The 14,685-nt window shown below is 40.3% G+C and overlaps 1 protein-coding gene across 10 annotated transcripts in view; it reads left to right on the top strand.

Annotated features, from left to right (window-relative positions):
- Positions 1 to 14,685, top strand: part of map4k4 (mitogen-activated protein kinase kinase kinase kinase 4) — a 59,190-nt gene that overhangs the window by 17,479 nt on the left and 27,026 nt on the right. For all 10 annotated transcript variants that reach the window (XM_057851683.1, XM_057851686.1, XM_057851682.1 and 7 more), the window contains exon 3: positions 9,889 to 9,945. In XM_057851683.1, coding sequence (XP_057707666.1) covers positions 9,889 to 9,945 — 57 coding nt within the window. The remainder of the gene's footprint in view (positions 1 to 9,888; positions 9,946 to 14,685) is intronic.

The raw sequence follows: 14,685 nt of genomic DNA, 5'->3' as shown, positions 1-14,685 counted from the left end.
CATATTGTTGGCATGTCCATATTTGTGTATTGTTGTCGTCTTTTTCACAATTGCAATGTGGTTCATGAGCGGTAACAAGAGCTAGTCTGTGTAGGCTAACTGCTAAATTTCATTGTATGCTTGACCAGTGATAAAGATTTTAACTGATCTACACTAACTAGCTGCAAGCTGGGCCAACACTCTGATTGGCAAGCCTTGCTGTTAGTTAGCCTTTATGAGGTCTTTGGGTCGGCCATTTTGTTGACATTGTTAACATCTTGCTATTTTACTATCACAATAAACAGCTTGAGTGCTAATATTAGCAGGGCTAGGTGTGCTAACAGCTATATATATCGTACAACACACAGACACTTTTTAATAGGTTGCTATGGCAACATGAGAGTCCCACTTTAGCAGCGTGTAGCTGGTGTGTGTTGTGTAACCGGCGGCCTCATTATTGTTAGCGTTTGTTTTCATCCGCTTTGACTGGGCCGGTCCTGGACGGTCACATGAGCAGCCCTCCCGCCACACAATTGGCCCGCGGCGCTCGTCTCGCCGGATCAGCTGACTAGGAAGCGGGCCTCCCATTGGAGCGGAGGCTGCAGGAGCTAAGTCTTCCTCCTGTCGCCGGGCAGACTCTGCCAGCTTCTAGCCAGGTCTCTGCTGTCATGCTGTAGAAAACTTCAGGCAAGGAGTCTCTTGGTTGCCGTGGTGACACATCTTCCCACCTCTCTGATGATTAGCTGTCCCTTCCCAGGCAGATTGTCAATATCAGGATGACAACTTCCTCATTTGTGTAAAAAATAATTAATTAAATTGAACCATGTTGGTAAGAGTATTTGGGGGAAAGTTTTAAACTGGTATTATATTTTAGATAGTTTTATTCTTGTTATCATTTTATTCATATTATTTCAGCGGGTGCGTTTCAAACAAACCAGCGATGCAGCATGTTGTTACATAAAAACTGCAGACATGTCAGAAAAATGTGGCTTTCCACTATCTTGCAAAAGTTTACACACTCTTATTTAAGAAAAAAAAAAGAAATTAGTTTTAAAGTTTTAATGATTGTTTTCTTTTTCCTAATTGCCTTTATTATGAAAGGAAGCTCCATGCTCATGTTTGCCTTCATGCTTTAGCCCTCATTTTCCCCTCACCCTCCCTCTCTCTCGCTGTAGGTTGAATCCTGTCTATTTTTAGCATGCGGGGGCGGCACAGTTGTGGGTCAGTATGTTGAGGCAGGGGCGGGACACAAACACAGTGGTTGCCTCCAAGGCCGCAACGAAACAATTCAGTTAACGTGGACATGGTGGAAAAGTTGCATGGTTGGATTTTTCAAGTAAAAAGTATTTCCTCTGCGTAAAATGTTTTCACTGAGAAAAAAAATGTGTATATTTAGTAGTAATAGACTAAAAATTAAAGACTTATTTTTTGAGAGTAAAGTCCTGAATAAAAAAAGTTGTAATGTCATAGGATGTCATTTTTACTTGAAAAATAATAAAACAAATCCGTTATAGTTTTATAATAAAGGTGTTTTTTTTTTTTTTTTTTTTTTATAAAATAAAAAATGGGAATCATTTCCAAAGAATAAGCAGCAATTTAAAGATTTTTTTTGTAAAGATAAGTACGAAAAATATTTATGATATAAAATATTTTATCTTGAAAAAGTGTGGGCTTCACTTGGGTGGTTTGGGAACAGCCATCAAAAAGTGGCCCCCCATGATGTGGGTGATCATTTCACTCCATTGAGGCCCCCGTTACCCGATCCTTGCCACGTTTTACCCTCACGCTTTTTTGTTTCTCTCCATTAATTAAATACGCCCCACCCTTCCTTCTCGCTGTCACATGACCCTATATTTACCCCACCCCCCCGAACCCCCTTATTACCCTCGTGGGCCTTTTTGAAGGAATGTGATGAAAGTGTTCGCGTTGAACTTTCAGGGCGGTCGTCCTGTGGCTCCCCGCCCTTCTGAGTGAATGTATAGGATGTATTTAGCCTCAATGTAAAGGATGGTCATGGACCGCCGACTTCCTGTGTGGGTTTTTGTGTGTGGCGGTGGCTGTCTGCGAGCAGATTCTCTTTGAAACGCTTTGATACAGAATCCAACCTTGTGTTTTTTTTAGTTACCATCAAGGAAAATGTCCCTGGTGAACCTAACCCACTTAATAAAAGACAATTTAATGCTTTTTAATGAGTGAACCTGATGTATGTGGTTTTTAAACATGGCAATAAAAAAATAAGGTAACCTGAGATTAAATAAAGTAACCTGAGATTAAGCTACTTGAACGAAGTAAACGACTGAAAATGAGAAAACTGCAGTCTGACTGAAGTCTATGATGTCATCATCCCTGTGCCATTTCCACAGTGTTCGCCTTGTCCATTTCCAGTCAAGCTAAACAAAGAAGTCTTTTTTGTTGTTGTTGATTTTATTCAAAGCCAAATGTTTCCCCGAGTGTAACCATGCGTTACCGCAGCAACAACACTGACCACAAAGCTAGTGTCGCGTATATTTACGGCCAGCATTCAAGCGCAGGGAGAGAAACACCTTTTCCCACTATACCCTTTGAACCATGACATTAGGGTGTTAAGTTCCTCTGAAGTATGTGTTGTCTTTGAGGTTGACAAAACTAGGACTGCAACTTCATTGGAGGCTTAATTGAATTTTAACAAAAGCACAAACATTAGTTTGACTGAAGGTTGAATTGCCTTTGACTTGACCAAAAAGCACGTGCTTTGCATCTTAACTTTTGTATTGTGCCCCATTCTTTATTCTTCCATGTAAAGCTAAAGCTGGCAAAAGTAGGCCAGCAGCCTCGCTGACACGTCGCAGACACGCTTGACCACGCGGGCGCACCGACATGCTCCACTGCTCACACGTGCCGTCAAAAGCAGGCGCGTCTGACATTATGACATGGCTGCTGGCACAGCCTCACGCACACAGGAAATGAATGTTAGCACCCTGATTATGTATTTTGGGTGTTTTGTGTGGCCTAACTGTATCAGATACATATAGAGTAATGTTTTGAATAATAATACCACTATAGCACAGTGTTGAGTGGCAGCTTAGCCCCCACCTTCACACACTTCATTCACAGATGCTAATGAGCTAATTGAGTTAGCCGCCTAGCATGTCGTCTTGCCCCCGCTCCTAATTGAGATCAGCACTGTTGACTTTAAGCCGCATCTGCTATACGCAGATTAGTCACATGTCGCTGGAAATTTTTTGTAGTACCAGGGGTGTTTTTTTTAGGCTGGGGAGTGTTGTAAATCCCCCAAAAATACATTTAATATATTATCATACATAGTGCTAACATCCAGGTGTTAGTCAGTCACCCTAATTACAATTTTAATCACAATAATTTCTAAAATCCTGACAAAATATCAAGGAGTAGTCTAGATGATCTATGAAGGGCCGCAGAAAATAGACAAAAAAAAAGACTCTTAGATGGCCACATATTTTTCCTAAAATTGAAGCACCACTGTAAGTTATCATTGTTCATTTGAAAGTGCCTACGACAGGATAAAAAAAGTCCTAAATAGCATTATTATGTGAATTAGAATCATATTTTGAGACAATTAGACTATATACAACAATTTTGCAAAGCGCAGATGATGAGAAATTAGTCTCTTAATTTGCCGTTTAGCCACGCCTAACATTACAGGGCTCTAGCGTCCCCAACAGGAAGATGACGTCGGCAGGGTAATTTTTTCATTTGATTTAGAATTCAGCCCATTAAGGTGGAATTATTCAGAACGAGGTAAATGCAACAAAGAGAGCCGCAAAATGTCATTGTTTCAGTCTTTTTACTCCAATATTTTTACTGGATATTCTTTTTATCGAAGTATTTTTCCCCAATTGCTAAATAAATGGTATGGTCATGACAAATAACAGTCTTGTGCTAAACGGAATATGAAATAATAAAAATGCATTTATTCAGTACGACAAAGCAAAATTACTCCATAATGGTCAAAACTGTCCACTTCTTGTACCTCCCAAACTATATTTTATGCCACCGGAGTTAATCTGGCTTTTGTCATTTCCCTGCCCCGGTTTCGGAGAGCGTAAACAAACCAGGAGGCGTGACAGCTAGCCGACAGGATAACCTGAACCAAGTGATGTTTCAAAGTCTATTATCAGCTTTCGAAGCAAAAAAATCACTCAAAACTACCCGGATCATATCACACGGCAACGGGGTTGTTGACTGTCTTCGCCGATCGGTAACCTGCCCGGTGGCGAGCAGGTTACAGCTCGTCGGGCTCGTTCCCCTGCTGCGGGCAGGAGAGCTCGTTTGCCGGTGAAGCAGCCGGACAAACCGGCCGACGTCGGAGGAGCGCGTAGCTGCCACGTGGTCAACACGAACATGGCGTAAATTAATGCTTAAAAACACGGCAAAGACGTAAACAGTGAGAGAGCAGTGTGCAGTTGTTGTGTGCAGCTAACAAGGCAGGATGTGTCTGAGGAGAACTTTTCTACATGTCCGTTCATGATCAAACGTAAGTAAATATTCCTTTATTTAAAGAAAGTTTGTAGTGTTTGATTTGTAATCATTGTATTCGCAGCCATTTTTAACACAAAGTTGACATTTCTGATGGGGTGGAAAATTTGACAGAAAACCGGGCACACGAAGAGGGCAATAAGCCGAGTAAAGCGCTCTCCCGGCAGGGGGATGTGCGACAGGCAGCCAAGTCGTCAGCCAAGTGGCATTCTCGGTGGACAAGGAGCATGTCAGCCATAAAATGCAAGCCACCTCCATATTAAAAAGTGTGCCATGAACCCAGTATTTGACATAATACAAAACACAATGTTTACTCACTGTCTCGAAAGTCCTATGGTCCCACAGTTGTCGCACACTTGTTTTGGCTGATCGCAGGGCGAACGGGAACTTTCTGAAAGTGAAACCCAAAAAGGGTCACACGCCTCTCCCTGGTGCAGCTACAAAAGCCTGCAGCCGTTTAGCTGGCGTGATGCAAAAAATAAACAAATTAATCCGCAAAATCAGCTGAATCTGCAGTCCATCTGCATGCTATAAAGCAATGCTGTATTGTTTGATGCAGACCAGGGTGACGTCACATTCGCATTCGTCCTAAACCCGAGACTGGACCCGAAAGTCACTCATTTTCATGGCGCGGGATTCAAAAATTGGAATATATAAAACGATCGCTTTCACACACATCCAAGCCGTCCATTTCATTCAGGAGCATAAAACACAGCGTGAAATATGAAATAAACATGCTTTTTGGTGTCATACGCACTTTAAAGGTCAAACCAAAATTCTGGCACGGTTTGAGATTTTTTGTAGTTTACTCGTAATAGCCTAACCAAATTCAGTGATGCTAAGTGAAACTTGCTATGGAAATGCATTTTGTCAGCAGGTTTCTTTTTAGGTGGAGCTCTTTTGAGACATCTTTTTGAATCTCTTCATTAAAGAAATGACTACCAAATTTCATATAGCTAAGTGAAACAAACGGGCTTCAGGAGGTGAATTTGACCCAAAATCAAAACACCTCTGAAAGTACTGAAAAGACAGAAAAATAGACAATATAAAGCAAAACAGCTGCCATATTATGTCTTTTCAGACATAGCCTCATGGGACTTTTATGTAGATCCATTCCTGATAGACATGGCTATTAAATTATATTTTGCTAAGTGAAACAGGCTTCAGGGGCTGAATTCTCAACAGCTAAACTCAAGAAGTTGTGATTATCATCTCCATTCACTTCTTTGTGCAGCATTTAATGAGCTCGCCGCTATTAGCCTCTATCCCGACATGGATCCATGTCCCAGGCGTCCGATTTTGTCTGTCTAACAGGATTTGATAATGTCCTATCCGTGATTGGTATCTGGTCAAGCTACCAGTCAACCGCCATTGATGTAAATGAGCCTCAGCCGAGGAACATCATGCTTCCGGTGGAGAAAAGAATTCAGAAAGGCCCAATTTAGCTCACTAGTTGGATACCTTGTGGAAAGTTGCACCCATGGTCGGAATGTCTCCACCGTACTACGAAAGGATCACATGACATTCGTCACCCCGGGCGCACTTTCTGTTCACTAGGATTACCTCAGCCAAGGAAGAAGGACTTGTTTGTTTGTATGCGACCTGTCTGTTTTTCTTATCATTACGTCAACTAAACAATTTCAAATCATATTATTTGATCAACTAATCTCTTTTTAAGGGCTTTTATGAGATGATGTTCTAATAACCGGTTTCTTTCACTAAATAACATCTTTGGAGTTTTAACCCTTGTTTATATTTACAAGTGTCTGAGTTTGACTTGTGTGTGCGGGCGCACGTTCTTGTGTGTGTTTACATGGCAGCTTGCACCTGGCCTCTTGTCTGTGATTCAAAGCCCAGAGGGGGTGCCATAAAGAAGGCCTTGTCCCTCTAAAAATCACCCACAAACACACACGCACGTAGATGGCACGGTGTGCGCGCATGCTTTTTTTTTTTTTTTTTAATGAAATGACACTACTCGCTTGGCATTTCCTTTTGGTGGGTGGGGGGGTGTTGGCATCTAGCTCCCAACATCCTGGTCTAATTTCTATCTGCCTGAGATTTAGTACACACGCAAACTTTGACATGCAGACAAAGTCTCCTTCATTTAACTCCAAAGCTGCGGTTGTAGAAATTAATTGGAGCTAGGCATGTGCCGGTATGAGATTCCGATGGTATGATAACCTTAAAGACCAAATGTGAAGTAATTTCATAAAATGCCAAATAGGATCACAATTAAAGTAATTAAACATTGTCCAACAAATAAAGCATGAAAAAATAATTTATATGTTGTATATTTGACAAAATAATCGCGTTTCCGAAGTTCGAGCCTGAAAGGGGACGAACCCGGAAGTGACACGTCACACCGAGAACAGCGATGGCAGCGCTCCATACGGCCGCCATACAAAGCCCTTACAATGATTCAAACAGCGATATAAGCAATAGATCGAGCGCAAGTGAGGAGATCCAAGTCTTAAAAGGGTTGGAGGAAGAAGAGGAGGTTGGAATTTTATGCTGGACCGTACATGTATTAGCCAGAAGCTGATCAGGATGCAAACAATGTGCCCTGACTACCTGACATGTAATGGAGACAAGACCCATCGAGATTACAAGATTGGTAGGCTGTTATTGTTTTTATGATTTGAAGCATGTCAGGTAAATAAACCACCTACTATTGCCTAGGATAAAAGAAAAGTTTTGACGAATCCCCAATCATGTTGTGGAATGAACAGTAGAAACTAGCGACGTTAGCTTTTATTTACCTGACATGTTTCGGCGAACACTTCCGCCTTCGGACCCTCTGACGAAGGCGGAAGTGTTCGCCGAAACATGTCAGGTAAATAAACCACCTACTATTGCCTGGGATAAAAGAAAAGTTTTTAAGAATTTATAAGTGTAGGCAAAATGAACTCAATGCAACTATGATCGGGGATTGCCACGAGTTAGCTTCTACTGTTCATTCCACAACACGATCGGGGTTTTGCCTCGAGTTACCATTCGGCTAACGTCGCTACCTTCTACTGTTCATTCCACAACAGTTGGCAGCTCTGCTTTGACAAAGTCATCAGTCATCTATCCAAAAATCACACTTACTTTTTTGCAAATCCTTGTTCATAAGCAGACCGGTCTAGGAAGCAGGCATCTTCGAAGTGTTTGGAGCAGAGAACACTACTCGATGATGGCGTGAAATTCATTCGCTTCGTGCGAACGAAAGATGTCAATTTACGTGCCCTGCTATCCTTTGGCCACTCATACAACTTTTCGTTTGAGTGAGAACAAAACATCGCCACACACCGCCGTGGCATCTTACCGAAAAGCAATGCAACAATACTGTTCTATGGTGGACTTTCCTCGCCAACCTTACTTCACATTTGGTCTTTAAGCCAAAATATCACACTTTCACATTATCACAGGATTGCAAATTACAGCTCTAAAATGTGTTACTTTGAGATATCTGGGTTTAAAAAACATACCCCCCCCCCCCCCCCCCCCCCATTGAAGAGGATTCTTATTTTTCAAAACATTAGCAAATTGGAACATAAGTATATGTTAAGTTAAAATAAAAAAAAAATGAAATTGAAAAAAAAAAAATCTAAATAAAATAAATAATAAAAAAACAAATGCGGTCCTTTAGGTATGCCTAAACCCACAGCTCAACCTTATTACCATTGGAACAAAAATAATAATCTAAACTGCGGCCGTCTGTAACTTTTCTGTAGCCGTATTATTCCCATACCAGCGATTTCGTTTTCTTCGATGGGGGGAAAAAGTTCAGGAGTTTCACCTCCTCCAGCCATCGTGCCGCACAGCTGACTCACTGACACTGAGCAAGAACTAGTGGGGGAGGGTTGAGCCTTACAGCTGCAAGCGAGGAATTTGTCCATGCATTTTTGGGACATTAAAAATGGCTAATACCTTAGGGACAGTATGACGGAAAATTTTTGCGGTTTTGGAACCTTGACGTTTTCATACTTTACTTTGACACTGGTAATAGACACATGTCTAATTGGAGCCTGATTGAATCTATTAGCAATAGCTTTAACATTCTACAGTATGTCGCATATTATAATGTGTTGACTAATGAATTTTGCTTAACAGCGACATCCAAGTACAAAGCACCGTATCGAACCCAGCTCCAATTCGATCCACTTTTGGGGCTCAGTTTAGGGATGGCTCATCAATGAGCAATGTATCCTGAACTGTTGTTGCTGTATGAAGGAGCTTTGTCGATTCTCAGCTAAAAAGTGACGGTTGCGGTTGGATGAGCATGTGAAGTGAACCACTGTGAGTAAATCAATTCATGGACAGCTGCCCATGTGACCCTTTCAGCTCGCCACGCTGCTGACTGAGCACGTTTTGTTCTCCGCCTGGCGACAACGTTTATCGCCTATCCTCTTTTACTAGTGGTACTAACTTCAATGTTTGTTGGCACCAAAATTATTTTGTGGTTGCTAGCAATCAGTTTATCACTTGTGTCTTTAAGCTATTCTTGATGGAAATACAGCACAAGATGGAAAATTCATATTAGTCTCCCTTTGTGCTTTATGTGACTAGACCAGCCTTTTGCATGTTAGCATGAGGTGCAGTTCTGTAGGTAGGCATGACATAGATTGAGTAGGAAACCAATAACTAAAGCAATTTCCATCCACGTGTCTGTCCTTCAGTCCGTCCTTGCATCCATTGAACAAAGAAAGCCAAGAGATGATTTCATGCCTCAATTGCTTGTGTTTTTTAATCGTCACCGTGTATGAAGTCACCACATGGTGACATGCTTGCTCAATCGCACATGAGCGAGTGATCATTTGTAACAACCCAAACAGGCGACATTTTTCACCCCCCCCCCCCCCCACACACACACACACACACAGTAGTTAGCATTGGCGTCCGTGCGTTTATTTTGGCCTTAGCTTTAGCCTGAATAGGCAGTTAGCCAGCCAATGCATTTGTGTGTGTGTCAGTGGATGTGTGTTGGAAAGCGATGACTTAGCAGGGATTGCTTGCTACTCTGACTTATTTTGCTCCATTTGTTATTTCTGCTCTGTTTGTTTTTGCATTTAAAGAGGTAACGCCACTTCAGCCTGCCATTGTTCAGTAATTTTTTCCCTGTACATTTCTATGTTGTTGTGAAACCACTGTTTGAAGTGTTTTCTTGTAAGTCCCGATAATAAAAATTCTCCTGTGTGTTGTGATCCCGACTGAATGAAAACTTTATTCATTGCATTAGTGTTAATAATACTCTGTGCTATCTTCAACATGGTAGCCTCCAGTGTGTTAGCATTTTAAACAATTTATTCCTTTCTGCGCCATGTTCAAACAAAAGCAATACAGCTTGATTCTTATGACAGTATTTGCAAAACCAAACCAATATCAAAGTTTGTTGTGTCATTTGTTGACAGTTTTGCTATCTTGTGTCTATAGGGTCGGCATGTCAAGACCGGACAGCTGGCGGCCATTAAAGTCATGGACGTCACAGAGGTGAGTCGCAGTTTTTGTCCATGTTGCAATTTTACAATTTATATATATATATATATATATATATATATATATATATATATATATATATATATATATATATATATATATATATTAGGGCTGTCAAACGATTAAAATTTTTAATCGAGTTAATTACAGCTTAAAAATTAATTAATCGCAATTAATCGCAATTCAAACCATCTATAAAATATGCCATATTTTTCTTTAATTATATATATATATTCTGTAAAATAAATTGTTGGAATGGAAAGCTAAGACACAATATGTATATACTGGACTGTCTCAGAAAATTAGAATACACAATATTCTAATTTTTTGAGACAGTCCTGTGTATATATACAGGACTGTCTCAGGAAATTAGAATACACAATATTCTAATTTCCTGAGACAGTCAGGAAATTAGAATATTGTGTATTCTAATTTCCTGAGACAGTCCTGTATATATACACAGGACTGTCTCAAAAAATTAGAATATTGTGTATTCTAATTTTCTGAGACAGTCCAGTATACATTCAACATACGGTACATAAGGACTGTAGTGGGCATTTCACTCTACTGTCATTTAAATCTGTCTATGCTGTCCTCACTTTGAAGGGTCTACTTTTTCCAAAGCTAGACAGCTAGTGAACGACGCCTTAATAATCAGACTTCTTCCTTTTTCATCTGATTTATAAATAAAATGGCCTCAAACCATTGTCCTCTTTAGACCGTCATAAAACTACAAAAAAAAAAGTACACAAGCATTGCATTAGCAACAACGTTAGCTTAGCACGCTATACAGGTTCACTAAACATTAAAAAAAAAAGCGTCTCATACAAAAAATATAACATTTCACTTACTAACATAATATGTACATTCTTTACAACAACCATACTTACGGACAAATCTTGTCCAAGGATCATATAAGCACAACATTACAACGCAGGCGTCAGCCCGAGACGTCGTGCAGCCATATTGAACTGGCAAGAAAACAATAAACCATGTCGCAAAGCGACTACAAGAATTCGCTGTTAGACAGCACAAAAAGCCTTGCTGTAAAACTAACCAAAAGGCAGAATACTGTCTGAGCGGGACATGTGCGTTAATTGTGTCAAATATTTTAACGTGATTAATTAAAAAATTAATTACCGCTCGTTAACGCGATGATTTTGACAGCCCTAAAAAATATATATATATATATATATATATATATATATATATATATATATATATATATATATATATATATATATATATATATATAAATCCGTGTTGCCCAACGACAGCCCCAAAACATCACTGCTCTAGAGGAGATCTGCATGGAGGAATTGGCCAAAATACCAGCAACAGTGTGTGAAAAGCTTGTGAAGAGTTACAGAAAACGTTTGGCCTCTGTTATTGCCAACAAAGGGTACATAACAAAGTATTGAGATGAACTTTTGGTATTGACCAAATACTTATTTTCCACCATGATTAGCAAATAAATTCTTTAAAAATCAAACAATGTGATTTTCTGTTTTTTTTTCACATTCTGTCTCTCATGGTTGAGGTTTAACCATGTTGACAATTACAGGCCTGTCTAATATTTTCAAATGGGAGAACTTGTACAATTAGTGGTTGACTAAATACTTATTTGCCCCACTGTGTATATATGTATGCATATATATACAAGCTCTGCATTCGTTGACCCTTCTGTTTATTTATTTTGTTACTTTTACATAATTTAAGAAAATATTTTTTATTCACTTTTGTATTTTTTTTTAGAAAGGAATTTCAATTTCCAATACCTACTTTTATATAAGTGTACTATTTTAAATTAGATTTATTTATTTTTTCCTATTTACACAACATTTTGAGAATGGGTGCTTTTGATTTGATGGTGACGTAAATTGCAAATAGGAACACATGAAAGACGCCTGCTAGAACGCACAGCGCTGTTTGTCTTTTGAAGTTGACTGAGTTTCTTTTTGCTGTGTGTGTTTTGAGAACATCGGCATGCGCTCTGACCCACATTCCGCTTCCTCTTCTATAATGGGACGAGAAGACACACACATACACACACACACTGCTGGTCGTATGCAGTTTCCAGCTGTGGCGCGTTTTGTTTCAGTCGTCACGAGGGCTGCAAAACAACATCTAAAAAGTAGCGCTTATCTTGTCCACTTTTTGACTTTCTTTGAAAAGTGGAGCAGTTCAAGTGAAAACATGGGAGATGTTAAAGTTCCTTGTCTCTCTCTGTTAGTATCAAAAATATTTTTTAATGGGACAATTTATTAGCCAAAAGTACTAAGGCCTACTCCTGGGTTTCCTTTGGTACCTGTTACCCAGGCTTGGGCTGTTACCAGCAGAAGTTAGATCAGAATGATCATTGTCAGCCGTCCCACTCAAAACATTGGGCGCCTGTCACCGTCAATGTCAACCATGGATTTAAGGAGAAGCATCAAAGTCAAAGCTAATTGTCTGTGTGTATTTTGGGGGTGCTTGTGTGAGTCATCAAAGACAGACTAGATGACATCAAGACTGCTTGACCGAGTGTGTCTACTGTCCTTGGATGTTTGCCTTGTACTTAACAAGCCGAGTCACGTGCTGTCATCACGCCGCAAAATGGAAGCCATCCGAGGTGTGAGAAAAAAAGAGAAGAAAATGACGATATCGAGTGTCGGGCGCCGAGGACTCTTGGAATGGGATTGAACGCAGCAACAGGAATGTTGTCCTAGTGGGGAACGTTGCGGCTTCTTCCCACACAACAAAACATGCACTTTATGGCTTCACATGACAACAGACGGGATAGAAATAGACCAATTTTCCCCCAAAATGACAGAGTGCAGATTGCATGCCAGATCACTAGTTGGCGACGTAGCCGAGTTTCTCTAATGACGACTATGTTTGCAGACAAGAAATATACAAAACGCTGATTGTCCTTCTGGGGGGTTGTGAACTTTGTGAACAGTACCTAAACCAGTTTCCACACCCCAAAATAATACTGATTCAGATAAAAAAAAAAGGTTGGATATCAAAGCGGAAATAAAAATACAGGAACCACCTGCCCTTGACAAATTTGTAATTTATATTTAAACGTATGGTGTCGTTAATGCATTTTTATGGTTTAATTGCTTGTCATTTTCAATATTTGAAATTTCAATTAAAAGTATAATATTAATAACATTTTATGTTGTTTTTTTCATACTTAGTTTTTAGGGGTGTAACGGTACACCAAAATCTCGGTTCGGTACGTACCTCGGTTTTGAGGTCACGGTTCGGTTCATTTTCGGTACAGTAAGAAAACAAAATGCAAAATATAAATGTGCTAGTTGTTTATTACACACTTTTGTGCTTTCAACAATAGGAACATTAGTCCATACAAAGCTAGAATTCTGCTCAATAATAGAAAATACAATATTCTGAAATGTAGATATTATGAAAAACAAAATAAAAAATAACTTTGGCTAAGACTTTTTCTTTAAAATAAATATCTGATGTGCAAAGTTGAACAGTTGCAACACTGAAGTGAAGAGTTGTTCCATCTATATTCTTTTTTAATTTGAGTTCCCCACCCAGAGGGCCAACCATCTTCCATGTTAACATATAACCGTTACCCACGCTGCTCACTGCACTTCTACTGTATGTGGTGCGACGGCCCTGGCCGTTTAATTGTTATCTTTTTTGAGACTGTCAGTCATCTGATCGCCGCGTCTGCCAGCTGGCTGCCTCCCCTCCCAACGTGGCGTACTCTGATTGACGCCGGACGGGCTGACGACGTCACCGCCGCTGACGGGCCACCCGAACTAGCCGCTGTCTGACATGTATCCATTATGCAGCGCTTTGTTTACATTTGCGGCAATAACGACACTTGCTTGACGGCAGCTAATCCGATACACGGTAATACGGCTCTGGGTAATACTATTTGGCCGTTGTTTGAGCATGCATACCCGCGTGTGTGCCTGAGTCTTGTTAACCAAATAAAGGCAGCGTTAACAAAAGTCATCTGACCGCTCGTCATTTTACAGTCAACACTCCGAGTTCGCAACTACGCATTTGACAGCATACGTGCCGCGTCCCTCCTCGCTCGCTGTTTGCTCGCTATTCATTCACCTGTGCATTTGATCGCTATTTTGTTACACTCCCGCTTTTTCGGTGAGGTCTTTTGTGTTCATTCGTTATTGGATCGTTTGTGTTCACCACTGTAAATAAGATCACCGCAGCAGTAGAGGTAAACTGCCGTTTTCGTTCAACCCGTTTTGTTTTGTGTAGAAGCCAGGTTGGTGCCAGTGGCTGTATTGTTTTTTCTTTTTTACGATCAGGGTTTACTTAGTGGGTGGGGTTCAAGCGTAGTTTCATTTTGTTTGTTGTTTTGGCCTGGGCTTACGCTGAAGCCAGCTTCTTCCGCATTTTGTATATTTTGTTCATTGCGAGTTCGACTTGTGTCAATAAATTTGTGTCCACTTGCAACTTGTGTGCGTGTCTCGTTTTATGTTACGCCCTTAGCAGCCGTCCGTGGGACGTAACAGTGGGATTATGGGAAGCATGAGCGGGCATTCCGCGCTTGCGTTAAATGCGTTGAATATTTTAACGTGATTAATTTAAAAAAAATAATTACAGCACATTACCGCGCTAAATTTGACAGCATTTTACATTTCGTCAGAAACTCGTTCGGTGCGGCCCCGCACCGAACCGAGGACCCCGAACCGAAACGGTTCAATACAAATACATGTACCGTTACACCCTTATTAGTTTTTATTGAAC

Source organism: Corythoichthys intestinalis, chromosome 12 (genome assembly GCF_030265065.1).
Source record: "Corythoichthys intestinalis isolate RoL2023-P3 chromosome 12, ASM3026506v1, whole genome shotgun sequence".
Classification (NCBI taxonomy): domain Eukaryota; kingdom Metazoa; phylum Chordata; class Actinopteri; order Syngnathiformes; family Syngnathidae; genus Corythoichthys; species Corythoichthys intestinalis.
Note: the sequence above shows the minus strand (reverse complement) of the source record. Positions and strands in the feature narration are given on the sequence as shown.